This window comes from Podarcis raffonei, chromosome 1, assembly GCF_027172205.1.
Source record: "Podarcis raffonei isolate rPodRaf1 chromosome 1, rPodRaf1.pri, whole genome shotgun sequence".
In the NCBI taxonomy this organism is placed as follows: Eukaryota; Metazoa; Chordata; class Lepidosauria; order Squamata; family Lacertidae; genus Podarcis; species Podarcis raffonei.
The window spans coordinates 106,404,650-106,416,785 of NC_070602.1; the positions used below are offsets into that span (position 1 = coordinate 106,404,650).

The 12,136-nt window shown below is 42.5% G+C and overlaps 1 protein-coding gene across 5 annotated transcripts in view; it reads right to left on the reverse strand.

The window, feature by feature from the left end:
• Nucleotides 1-12,136, reverse strand: part of LY75 (lymphocyte antigen 75) — a 70,727-nt gene that overhangs the window by 19,259 nt on the left and 39,332 nt on the right. For 3 of the 5 annotated variants that reach the window (XM_053407908.1, XM_053407900.1, XM_053407893.1), the window contains exons 26-34: nucleotides 11,894-12,062; nucleotides 9,963-10,127; nucleotides 7,728-7,850; nucleotides 4,476-4,670; nucleotides 4,132-4,352; nucleotides 3,723-3,897; nucleotides 3,011-3,175; nucleotides 2,704-2,820; nucleotides 1,535-1,702 (exon numbers count right to left, since the gene is read on the reverse strand). In XM_053407908.1, coding sequence (XP_053263883.1) covers nucleotides 1,535-1,702; nucleotides 2,704-2,820; nucleotides 3,011-3,175; nucleotides 3,723-3,897; nucleotides 4,132-4,352; nucleotides 4,476-4,670; nucleotides 7,728-7,850; nucleotides 9,963-10,127; nucleotides 11,894-12,062 — 1,498 coding nt within the window. Of the gene's footprint in view, nucleotides 1-157; nucleotides 1,033-1,534; nucleotides 1,703-2,703; nucleotides 2,821-3,010; nucleotides 3,176-3,722; nucleotides 3,898-4,131; nucleotides 4,353-4,475; nucleotides 4,671-7,727; nucleotides 7,851-9,962; nucleotides 10,128-11,893; nucleotides 12,063-12,136 lie in introns of those variants that run through there. The other 2 variants (XM_053407924.1, XM_053407916.1) reach the window with 1 other exon arrangement.

Here is a 12,136-nt window from a genome sequence, read left to right on the forward strand (position 1 = left end):
TGGGAACGGTATGGCTTATTAAAGTTAAAAATGTTTTCAAAATGCAGGCTGACAAATTGTTGTTATTCTTTTAACTGTTGTAACTAAAAAGCTAACTAAAGAACTGAACCAAAGATGGGAGGGATCTTTGGAACTTTTATTGAAAAAGGTCAACATTTCAAGTTTCTTTCTTTCTTTAAAACAACCCTTCTGTACCCCAACAGGTTTTAAGTACAGTGGTACCTCGGGTTAAGTACTTAATTTGCTCCGGAGGTCTGTTCTTAACCTGAAACTGTTCTTAACCTGAAGACCACTTTAGCTAATGGGGCCTCCTGCTGCCGCCTCGCCACCTGAGCCCGATTTCTGTTCTCATCCTGAAGCAAAGTTCTTAACCTGAAGCACTATTTCTGGGTTAGCGGAGTCTGTAACCTGAAGCGTATGTAACCTGAGGTACCACTGTAAAAGAGTATGTTTGATACAAGTTATTACATTATGTATTTTGCGTCCAGTGAGTCGATTCCAAAAGATTCTCTAGGCATCAATCATACTTCATATAGGAGAGCATGTCCAAAAATCAAAGCATGTCCAAAAATCAGTTTCAGGGTCGTATCTCAATGCATGTGCAAATCTTAAAGACCATGGAAAGTGCAAAGTCTGATTGGAGTTTAAATCAGTTGGTGAAACACAGTTGACTTTCCCTCCTCCTTTCAAATGTGGGGGGAAAGGTTGCTGTCACACCCTGAACAAAAAATACATACTGAACCCAGAGGTCAGCATTTACCTGCTACTGAATACATTTGGTATAGGTTTGCCAAACCAAAACCTATAAAATTATGCCTAAACAGCCCAATCCAGCACAAACTGTTCCTCAGTCACCATCTCTGGAAAACATAGTGTCCGTTTCATCTTCGTACAACCCCCGTTCATAGCGTACCGAAGAGAATCCACCCCAATTCAGTCGTTTCTTCTTATACAGGAAGCATATCAATCCAGCAACAAGTGTGACAATAATTAGAATAGCGACAGCTATTGCCCCTCCTACATGATTAGAGACTGTAAGGGAAAAAAAAACACCCCAACGTCATCCATCCGTAACTATTAATCCAGAAGCAACTTGACTGAAAATCATATATATTATACAGGAGTTGCGCGAGGCTACTTCATGCCAGCTAGCATGCAAAGCATTTCCCTGCCCTTGCTCCTCTCATTTTCAGCAAGAAAAGCCCTTTATTGATTTGACGTGCTCTTTGCATTGAGGAAATATGGGCATTCTCTATTACCTCTGTCCATGTTCACAGAAGCCCCTACACATTTGCAGGAAAGGAAGGTTTTTGTAGGGAGATGGGTTTTCTCCTCCTCCACATATCTCTGTATTTATTATGTGTAGTATTACCTATAGTATTATTAGTGTCATGATGGTGATGATAATCTGCATCTTACTGATATAGCAACATCACAAACAGTTGCTCCTGATGAGAGATTGGACCCCCCCTGTTGACACAATCAGAGGCCAGTTTAAAAAGCTACATTAATTTAAAATCAAAATCATACATACCTTGAGGAGCTTTGCAAACAACTCTGCTTTGGAGATTTCTGCAGTCAGTTTTGGACCATGTACCATTTGTTGAAAACACAACGCTACATTTACCATTGGCTTTCTCTTTTCCCTTTTCCCAGTTGACATATTTAATTTCTGAGCCATCAAGCCACTTCATGGATTCAGCTGTATATTAGGGGGGAAAACCCCACAAAAAGTTATTCCTTAACAGCAAAAATGTGCTGCAATTATTACAGTGTGTACAAGCAGCAATTTAATTATATAATGTTCAGAGCCAGAAAAGTCTACTAAGCACCAATAGTCAAGAGTCTATTCAGCTTCTAAAAGCTTTAGTGCTGGCAGAAGGATGCAGAGAGCTGAGAAGCAGGGAAGCCTAGGAAAGAAGGTCTATGGTAGGTTTAGAGGAATAGATAGAAAACCATTAGGCCAGAAGAAAAACCGGTAAAACGAACAATCTCTCTATGCCTGCATATGGCTGCGAGTTGCAGAGCTAGACATAGATGAAATGATTTGAAATAACCAGGTACATACATCCTTGGCTAATGCCCTCTAGCCTGGCTAATTCTCTTTCTCTGTGCTTTTATTTACAGGATGGAAAATAAGCCAAGTTGCAATGCATGTTCTTTATTTGATTTCTATTCATTAAGATTTTAATAATGCACTTGTAGTGCACAGTAAATTTCAGGAGCATAATCCAAATAAACTTCATTTTCGCTAAAATCAGTGGAAATATGGAATGCAGCTAACTCTCCTTGAAGGACTAACAGATGCCTGAGTTCACCTGCCTTGCTTATTAAGCCTTGTACAGTACAGTGGTACCTTGGGTTACAGATGCTTCAGGGTACAGACTCCACCAACCCAGAAATAGTACCTCGGGTTAAGAACTTTGCTTCAGGATGAGAACAGAAATCGTGCTCTGGCGGCGCGGCGGCCCCATTAGCTATAGTGGTACCTCAGGTTAAGAACAGTTTCAGGTTAAGAAAGGACCTCCAGTTCGAATTAATTTCTTAACCCAAGGTACCACTGTATTAGGTTGCAATCCTAATCCCACTCCCTAGGAGCAAGTCCCACTGAATTCAATGGAGCTTACTTCTGAACAGGCACGGTCAGGATTCCAGCCTTAACAGTTATAAGTCACAAGTGATTCATAGTTATTCACTGCTTACCATTTTCTTGCATTCCAAGCCATACTCTTCCAGTGACGAAATAATGTTCTCGTAAGTGTGCGCTCACAAACTTATTTTCTTCCTCATTTTCTATAGTCAAAAGTGTTGCAGAAGGATCTAAGTGGATAATGTTAGTGGTCAAAAGTGAAAATAACTTCTTGAAAGTTCTCTTTATTAACATTTATGGAAATAATTTATGGCAACATTCAAAGTAGTAACAAAAAAAATCAGCTCTCTATCCAAAATATTTTTAATTATATTATTGTCTCTTTTTTAAGACGTAACATGATGCATAATTTGGACATACCAAGCTTCTTGCAGACTTCTTTAGCTTCTTTCCAATTGTATATAGAGAAATTGTAAAATGCCAAATCAAATGCATAGCAATGCTGTTTATACTGTATCCACTGTGAAGCACTACCAGTAGTTTTTGGGCAGTATGTAGGATTTTCTGCTTGCTTTGACTGTACTTCTGTGAAAATATAAATAACATCATCATCCAAACATCTGAAGGCACTCCTATCATCCATTCAGGTGGTTCAATGGAGCCTCGACAAGCCATTGCCACATAAACACAAACTGACTGTTGGCACACACACATATATATCTGATGCTGTGTCGGAGCAATTTAATTTACTGTAAAGGTACAGGACTATGATACATCAGAGGGCACCCCAGGGAATACAGACCTTTCCCTCTGATGCCTGAGATGGAATTCCAGAGTCTACCTCTGAATGCCAGTTTCTGGGAGAATGCTGTTGCACTCAGATCCTGCTTCGATGTTTCCCATAGGTATCTGGTTGGCCACTGTGAGCATGGGATGCTGGACCAGATGAGCCACTGGCCTGATTCAGCACGGCTATTCTTATATTCTTTGGCCAACAATCCTCAGCGTGCTACCAGTAGGACTTGCTTTTAAGGAAATGCTTTTAAGTATAGGGCCAGGGGTTGGGGTGGGATCTGCCCTCATCGTTCTCTTTGGTCTTAGCACCACACTGGACACATGAATGCAGACTTACTGTTTGAAGGGTAGTAGCAAATAGCACCATCAGCGCCACGCGAGCAATCCAAGCGATTCCAAAATCCTTTAGTGTCCAGTAAGAAACAATTTCCAGGAGAATGTGAATGCTCATATTCCCAGGGCTTGTAGTCAAATGTGCTTCCATCAGACCACTCAAAATCGGAATCACTTTCCTAGAAAGAGAGCAATTCAATTCCAGTTGAACAAGTGCAGATGTCACTTTTTGTTTTAGCAAACAGGGATAAAGAGGCATCACGGCTAATTATTGGATCACAGCACCACCCGTGTCCCTACAATGTGTTTAATGCATGAGACAAGTTAAAATATTGCTAACAGAAACGAAAAACCTTTAAAGATAACAGCATGGGGATATGGTTGTAAAAGCACATGAAACAGTTCAAACTCACGTTATGATTGGATAAACCAATCCAAAGTGGATATCCATCTCTTTTTACAATATTTTCCAGAAAGACTTGCTGCGATTCACTGTGTACGCTGGCTAAATCGCTGCCATTTCGTTTGCATTCTCTCCATGCATCATACCAACTGAGCTGTTTTTGAAGGATCCAGTACGTCTTATTTCCATGGGGTAGTTTCTCGGGCAGTGGTGGTTTGTATTCTTTGGGTCCTATTTCAATATTACAACAAGGACAGAAGTTTAGTTTTTTTTAGTTTTAGGCATATGTAAAAGAAATTAATAATAATACCATAGGCATTTAGAAATTCAATCCAAATTGCAGACATTGCTTACCCATTTCTATTTTACAGACAAGGATGCTGTGTAGGCTAAATTGCAGAGGTAACCAGTTGCCACTGTAATTGTACATATCCCAGACACCATCGAGACCAATACCAGCAACAAAATTATTATTCTTTACATAAGGTCTCCCCAGTCTCCAGTTATTGTATGAGAGGTATGTGTTGTCATCCCACTTCAGATTACCATCTGCAGAAAATAAACAAAAGAAGTTTCCATAATGAGTGCTACAGATTTTATTTAAAAGAGAGGAGTGTGCTGAAATTATCCCACAATGGCTAACGTTAACATTACTGGAAGGTCAGTAATAACCAACACTTGGCTTAGAAATAAAAGGAGGTACCTTTTGCATATGGTCAGGGGTCCCTTTACCTTTACCTTTTGCATATGCTATTTGGATGTGGCCTGGTTTGTTGACGGTATCAACAATTTTTTAAAAATATGTTTTCCCACTTTAGAATTGTTTCTTATAATCAAAATTAAATCCAGAAAAACTATATTAATACACCCACACACCCCAATGCATCTAGATACTCACATAAGCATTCATAACAAACATGAATTATCCCTTTAAATGGTGCGCTGTGAATGCACCAACTGTTGGGATATAGTAGTTCATCTTCCTATAACATCTTTGCTGGCAGAGATATCCAGTATGGAAAACTTTTTTTTATTAAAGAAAAATGTTCTCACTGGAATTGGGTAACAGTATTAATGCTAACATCTGGATTTTCTCTCTGCAGATGGTGAAATACACAATTCTACACTTTTATCACTATACCTAACCTGAGGTATCTAGTTTCTGTTACTATTCCATGTTAACTCTTACTTGTTTTATGTTAGCATTGTACTAATTTTACTAGAACCGTTAACTATGCCAAGAGGGAAAAATAAAATAAATCAGTATTTTAAAATCTACCTTCAGGTGAAAAAAATGTATTTTTGGGGGGAATTTTCATAAAGGTATTTCCTCAGAAAATCTGCTGTTTAGTGTTGAATCAAAGCAAATGTCAATCCACGGAAAATCCCGTTGATGTTTGCTCTGATTCAGCGCTAAAGATCAGATTTTCCTGGAGGAAAGCAGTGGGGATATGCGGAAGTCTAGATGAGCCTAATGTTTGTTCCATCTAAATTATTCCTTCTTATCAGGGGAATCTTTGAAGATACTGTGAAACATGGTAAAATAAAATCTATAAAACAGGTGAATAACACTTTGCCCCAACAGCTGCAGTATTCCCACTGCATTAATTCGTTAGAAACATTTTATGTTTACATGAAAGCAGCACAGAAACTCCCTTCTGCAGAACCAGAGTTGCAAGTGAAACGAGTGGGCTGAAGTTGTGCAATGAAGGGCTTGAGGAAGGAAACTACCTGTAGGGTTGCCATATTTTGAAGAGCGAAAAAGAGGACACACTTGCTGGCTGGCGCTTGGGGTGTGGGAGTGGGCACATTCTACAATGTCCTTTCAAAATACACAAAAACAAGGACCTGGTCCATTCCTGCATCATGCAAAACTCACACAGTATGTATATGTTTTGCACTTGGTTGTCTAGTACTGCATGTACAACATAAAAAGTAGCCATGCACCCACATACAAAAATGTTACCCCTGAGAAAGAGGACCTGTCCTGGAAAAAGAGGAAGTATGGCAACCCTAACTGCCATATTTGAGCAATAATCAAATAACGCTCAAAAGCAGACGCACCAGGAACATTAGGCATTTAGTATTTCTTATCAGATTAAAAATGACAGGCATGATTACCGTATTTTTCGCACCATAGGACGCACTTTTTCCCTCCTAAAAAGCAAGGGAAAATGTGTGTGTGTCCTATGGAGCGAATGCAGGCTTTCGCTGAAGCCTGGAGAGTGAGAGGGGTCGGTGCGCACCGACCCCTCTCGCTCTCCAGGCTTCAGGAAGCTATCCGCTAGCCGTGGGAGACCCAGCTCCTGCAGGGCTCCCCACGCTGCGGATGTCTGCCCGGTGCGAGGGGCGCTCTGCTTCAGGGCGCGCCACCCGCCGGGCGGCAGGCTGCTATCCGCAGCGTGTGGAGCCCTGAGGGGAACTCCTGCAGGGCTGTCTAGGCTGCGGATAGCAGCCTGCTTCCCGGAGCGTCGGGTGCCCTGAAAGCAGAGCGCCCGGCGCTTCGGGAACACATCCGCAGCGTGGGGAGCCTTGCAGGAGTTCCCCGCAGGGCTCCCCACGCTGCAGATAGCAGCCTGCCGCCCGGCGCGAGGGACGCCCTGAAGCAGAGCGCCCCTTGCGCCGGGCAGACATCTGCAGCGTGCGGAGCCCCGCAGGAGTTCCCCACAGGGCTCCGCACGCTGCGGATAGCAGCCTGCCGCCCAGCACGACAGGCGCCCTGAAGCAGAGCGCCCCTCACGCCAGGCAGACATCCGCAGAGTGGGGAGCCCTGCAGGAGTTCCCCTCAGGGCTCCACACGCTGCGGATAGCAGCCTGCCGCCCGGCGGGTGGCGCGCCCTGAAGCAGAGCGCCCCTCGCACTGGGCAGACATCCGCAGCGTGGGGAGCCCTGCAGGAGTTCCCCGCAAGGCTCCCCAAGCTGCGGATAGCAGCCTGCCGCCCGGCGGGCGGGGCGCCCTGAATCAGAGCGCCCCTCGCGCCGGGCAGACAGCCGCAGTGTGGGGAGCCCTGCAGGAGTTCCCCGCAGGGCTCCCCACGCTGCGGATAGCAGCCTGCTGCCTGGCGGGTGGGGCCCGCTGAAGCAGAGCGCCCCGCGCGCCAGGCAGACATCAGCCAGCCCCACAAGCTCGGGATACAGCAGGGAGGCGCAGCGCCACCATCCCGCTGTTCCTCGACCTGGTTCGGTTTCCCTGACCTGCTTTTGGGGGGGAAATAAAGGGAATTTTTTTTCCCTTTATTCCCCCCCCCCAAAAAACTAGGTGCGTCCTATGGGACGGAGCGTCTCATGGTGCGAAAAATACGGTAATGACTTCTGAGCCCCCAAATCTGCATCCAGCATGCATCTTCTTTAGGTTGTCATTAAATTCTACAATAAAAATAAGCTTGAATAAGGAACAAATTATCCAAAGTGTTCTTGAGTAAGCTTAAAGACTCTCACCGATCAACCTGTATTTGACAATTTGAACTCTAATCAAATATAATTCTTTTGTTTTGTTTTTTAAATCCTCATCAATGGCTGTAGACAATGTTACAAGCTTTGGTCTCTTTGTATGTTTAAGAAAGGCATTCATCCTAGCAAGAGGGCTTTACAGAACTTACAACTTACCATCAGCGTCATAAATCAGACCCAACCACAGCCAGCGAGCAAGGCCACTGAAAGAATGGAGCTGCTCAACAACAAAACTATTTTCATCTTCATCCCTGATAGTCAAGAGGGAGGCATTCATATCTGTTGAAGCAATTTTTAAAAGTCAAATCACTTAATGGATTTGGCAGGATTTTATAGACAGTTTATGAAATTAATTCAAGGAAGGGGCTACCAAGGTTTAGCTGTTTACCTTAGTTTTTAAACCAAAACAAAAAAATAATAATCTTCAATGATTAGTGACAGAAGTCAGCTGCTCTTTCTTAGGTCTGGATGTACAGAGGTCATGACACATAAATTATGGAAAAGCATAGAGAGGGGTGAGGTTTGGCCTACTAGGTGCTGTTGGGCTCAAGGGAGACAAGCCTGGTGGCTATAGTAGAGCAGCAGCAATAGCCTCTCTGCAGTAGGGTTGTCACTGCTTCCTGGGAAGGGTGAAGTGGTGGTGAAGCAGGGTTGTGTGGATGCACGGCAGAACCAACCCAGTGCTCTCTTCAATACACCCAGAAAGTAGTCAATGTCTCACTCTTCCTGGTAAGCAGCAATGACCCTGTTTGTAGGAGGTTGTTGCTATGGCTCAACCCCACTGATGAACTGCTCCTGGTTGGACCACAGCTCCCATCATCCCCATCCATTGGTAATGCCTGGTTGGGTCTAATAGGAATTGTAGTCCAACATCTGGAGGGCACCACAATGGCTATCTCTCGTGAAGGCTCTGCAGTGTGTGAAATGGGAACTCCATATTGGGTATCATTAGGAAATGGACTGTAATACTCTTTCCTATAAATGAGAGATTGTCTAGTGATCTGGTTGACACATTACACACACACACACACCACAGAGCAGAACACTTTCCATATACAGTGAAGGTAAAGCATTTGGAGCTTTTCAGTAAAGGGGGGGGGGAAAGATGAGTGAGGGGAAATATGACAGAGGTTTATAAAATTATACATAATGTGCAGTGGTGATATTTTTTCTTCCTCTCCCATACTTTTAGGGTCATCCAATGAAACTAAACTAGTAGTAGATTCAGGCCAAACTAAGATAAAGCAAATCTTCACGCAATTAAAATATGGCATTGACAGCCATAAGATGTAATATAATGGCTGCTTGACTATATGGCTTTAAAACAGCATTAGACAAATTAATGTAAGATGGCAGTAGCAGCTGAGAGATACTTATCTACAGTAGGTAAACAGAACATCTAAGCTCAGAAGGTGGTATAGCTTTCAATACCAATTGCTAATGGCAACAGCAGGGAATGTTCATGGTCCAGGAGAACTCAAAATGCTTTTTTAAAAACTATACAAAACTGCATTCACTTTCTAAATGCTTTTTTTGTAAGAAGCCTACACACTGGAATCTTTTTTTCCTGGATGCCGTTCTAGCAGGTCAAGAGAAGCTTCTTTTAAAAGGCATCATTTCTCTTAAACATAATCTAGATACAAAAGAGGTCCAACACAGTTCACATTAACACATTGCAAATCTAAATAGCCAACAGATGTTTTTATTGCAATGTTTTTCTAAGTCTGTGGTGAGCAGAGTGCAAGCAAGGCCAGAGAGAACCACATATATATTACAAGTCTCCAGTGACATACAATCCTTACCTTGGAGTAAGCCCAATGAACTCAATGAGGCTTCTTTCTGAGCAAACATACACGATTGCATTGTAAAATCTGCACAGCTATGTAGATAATTCTGTGCCTGTTCACAGATATGATCCCTGCTTATTTCCTTTGACTAATAAAGTACAGTGGTACCTCGGGTTACATATGCTTCAGGTTACAGACTCCGTTAACCCAGAAATAGTACCTCGGGTTAAGAACTTTGCTTCAGGATGAGAACAGAAATCGTGCTCCGGCGGCGCAGCAGCAGCAGGAGGCCCCATTAGCTAAAGTGGTGCTTCAGGTTAAGAACAGTTTCAGGTTAAGAACAGACCTCCGGAACGAATTAAGTACTTAACCCGAGGTACCACTGTACAACTATGTGAAGAAACAGTGGTAACATGGAAGCAACTGCAGTGCTCCCAAGACTGCAGTTCTAAGGGGGTGAGGGGAGAAGAGGCTGCTTTAGTGGAAATTATTACTCATGTACCCTTATGAAGGAAACAAGCAGAGTCCTCTCAGATCTGAAAAAAAATGATTCAAAAGTTATGAACATAGAAATACAAAACAAACTTTAAAAGAAACTTCTTACTCATCATCCTGCATAAATGGTGGGCCTCATCTGACTTCAATCCTTTCCATCTGTCTTTTGCTATCATGAAGGAATAACAACTGTTTCGAAATGGCATCCATGGTGTATTCTTAATCTTGTGTGGACATTTAATAAAGTCAAACACCTCAGGTTTGTCAGTTTCATCTAAAAAAGAAAGAAAAAGAAGGTACAGTGGTACCTCGCAAGACGAATGCCTCGGAAGACGAAAAACTCGCAAGACGAAAGCGTTTTTTGTTTTTTGAGTTGCTTCGCAAGACGATTTTCCCTATGGGCTTGCTTTGCAAGACGAAAACATCTTGCAAGTTTGTTTCCTTTTTTCTTAAAGCTGCTTGAAGAGGTGCAGTTGCGACGGACCGTGCTTCGCAAGACGAAAAGACTTGCGGAACGAATTAATTTCGTCTCGCGAGGCACCACTGTACATTTTTTAAAGGCAGTTCATATTTACTCAAATCAAAATTAGTTGGCCTAGAAAGCAACTTGAAGGAGGTAAGGAAAATATAGACAATCCATTTACTAGATCAGTACTGATGGTGTGGAGAACATGGAGCAAAACTCTGGCCCCTGACCATTCACCACTGGTCCCGTTCTTGGATCACGACAGCTTTCAGACGCAAATATAAACAGCAACAGTTCAAGGATTGGGGGAACGTAGGCATTTACACAACCCGTGACCTGCTTCCCAGAGGGAAAGCAATTTCCAAAGAGGACCTGCAAGGTAAATTGAAAGGCACTCATACTACCTGGTTTCAGGTAGCTTGGGATCATTCTTTTGCACTTCCATTTGGTGCGCAGGGGAGACAGCCTACATACACTTACCTTGTTTGAATCATTATGCGGCAGGCCAGACATATGACTTGAAGGATGCTGCTTCCCAAATATACAGCAATCTATTAGATCATGAGGCAGGGGTTGCTATAGGCCTTCAAAATGTATGGGAATCAGATTTAGGCCACCCAATTGAAGATCACAAATGGAAGGGTATCTGGGCCACCCCCTGCTCAAAACAATTTCTGCCTGCTTACAGGAGGCCTCGTTCAAGACCATTTTCTGATGGCACTGGACGCCAGTCAGCCTGGCAAAGGCTGTGAAAAACCTGATTCATGTTTGGTGGGAATGTCCCAATGTTAAAAACTTTTGGAGTAGAGTGTTCTCCATTATACCCTCAATTACAGGCCAATTCCTTTCTCCAAATCCTGCCTTCTTTGGACATAGACTTATAGACTCCACCCTGTGCAACAGGGAACTAGTAGGCTTCTTACTGACCGCAACACGATTAGTGATGGCTCAGCAATGGAAGAACCAGACTGAAATACCCCATAACATATGGGAAAATAATATCTGGGATGTAGCAATGTTTGAGCGTCTCACCAGACGCAGGAGGGCAAGTAAAGGCATAATGAATAGAGACACTTTCCAAGACACACAGGCCCCTTTCTTTATCTATGCTAATGACCAAAATCAAGATCTTCTTATACCAACCACTCAGTATTGTCAGTGGAGGAGTTACGTTAAGTAATATTTTGCATGTTGAACGTGTAAGTGTATGTCTAGAGACAATGGATATAACAAACACCATTAGATGTACTGATGGATTTTAATGGTTATTAAAAAAATCTAAAAACCTTTTTTTTAAAAAAATATAATAAAGTGTTTTCATTGGTTTATTTCAATGTATCTAAAAGCATTCTCAAAGCAGTAGCATATATTTCACGTAGTAAGTGTAAAAGCAGGTGACAGCAAAGGTTGCAGGGTTTTTTAGCTGGGGCAATCAAAATAAGATCCACTATTTGACTATTGATTCAAAACCCTAAAATGTATTTTATATAATTGACTTTTTATTTCTATTCTTTGTATATAGTATTGTTGTTTTATTGCTGACGCAAATAAAAGATTTATTCATTCAAACCTACTTGCTGGAAGGTAGCAAATTGCTCCTGGCTTTTGCGTATAGCAGTCAGATGTTTTCCAAAGCCCATCTCTGTCCAAATATACGCATTCATCAAGTAAATCTTCGTCTTCTTTGGACCACTGACTAAAGCTAATGTGCTTTTTGTCAGCCCAGTGATAATGAATTCCGTCCTGGTGGCATAACCATAAAGAAAAAAGGCTTGCATTATGAAGATCCAAGACAAGTAAGAGCAATTCCCTGATGG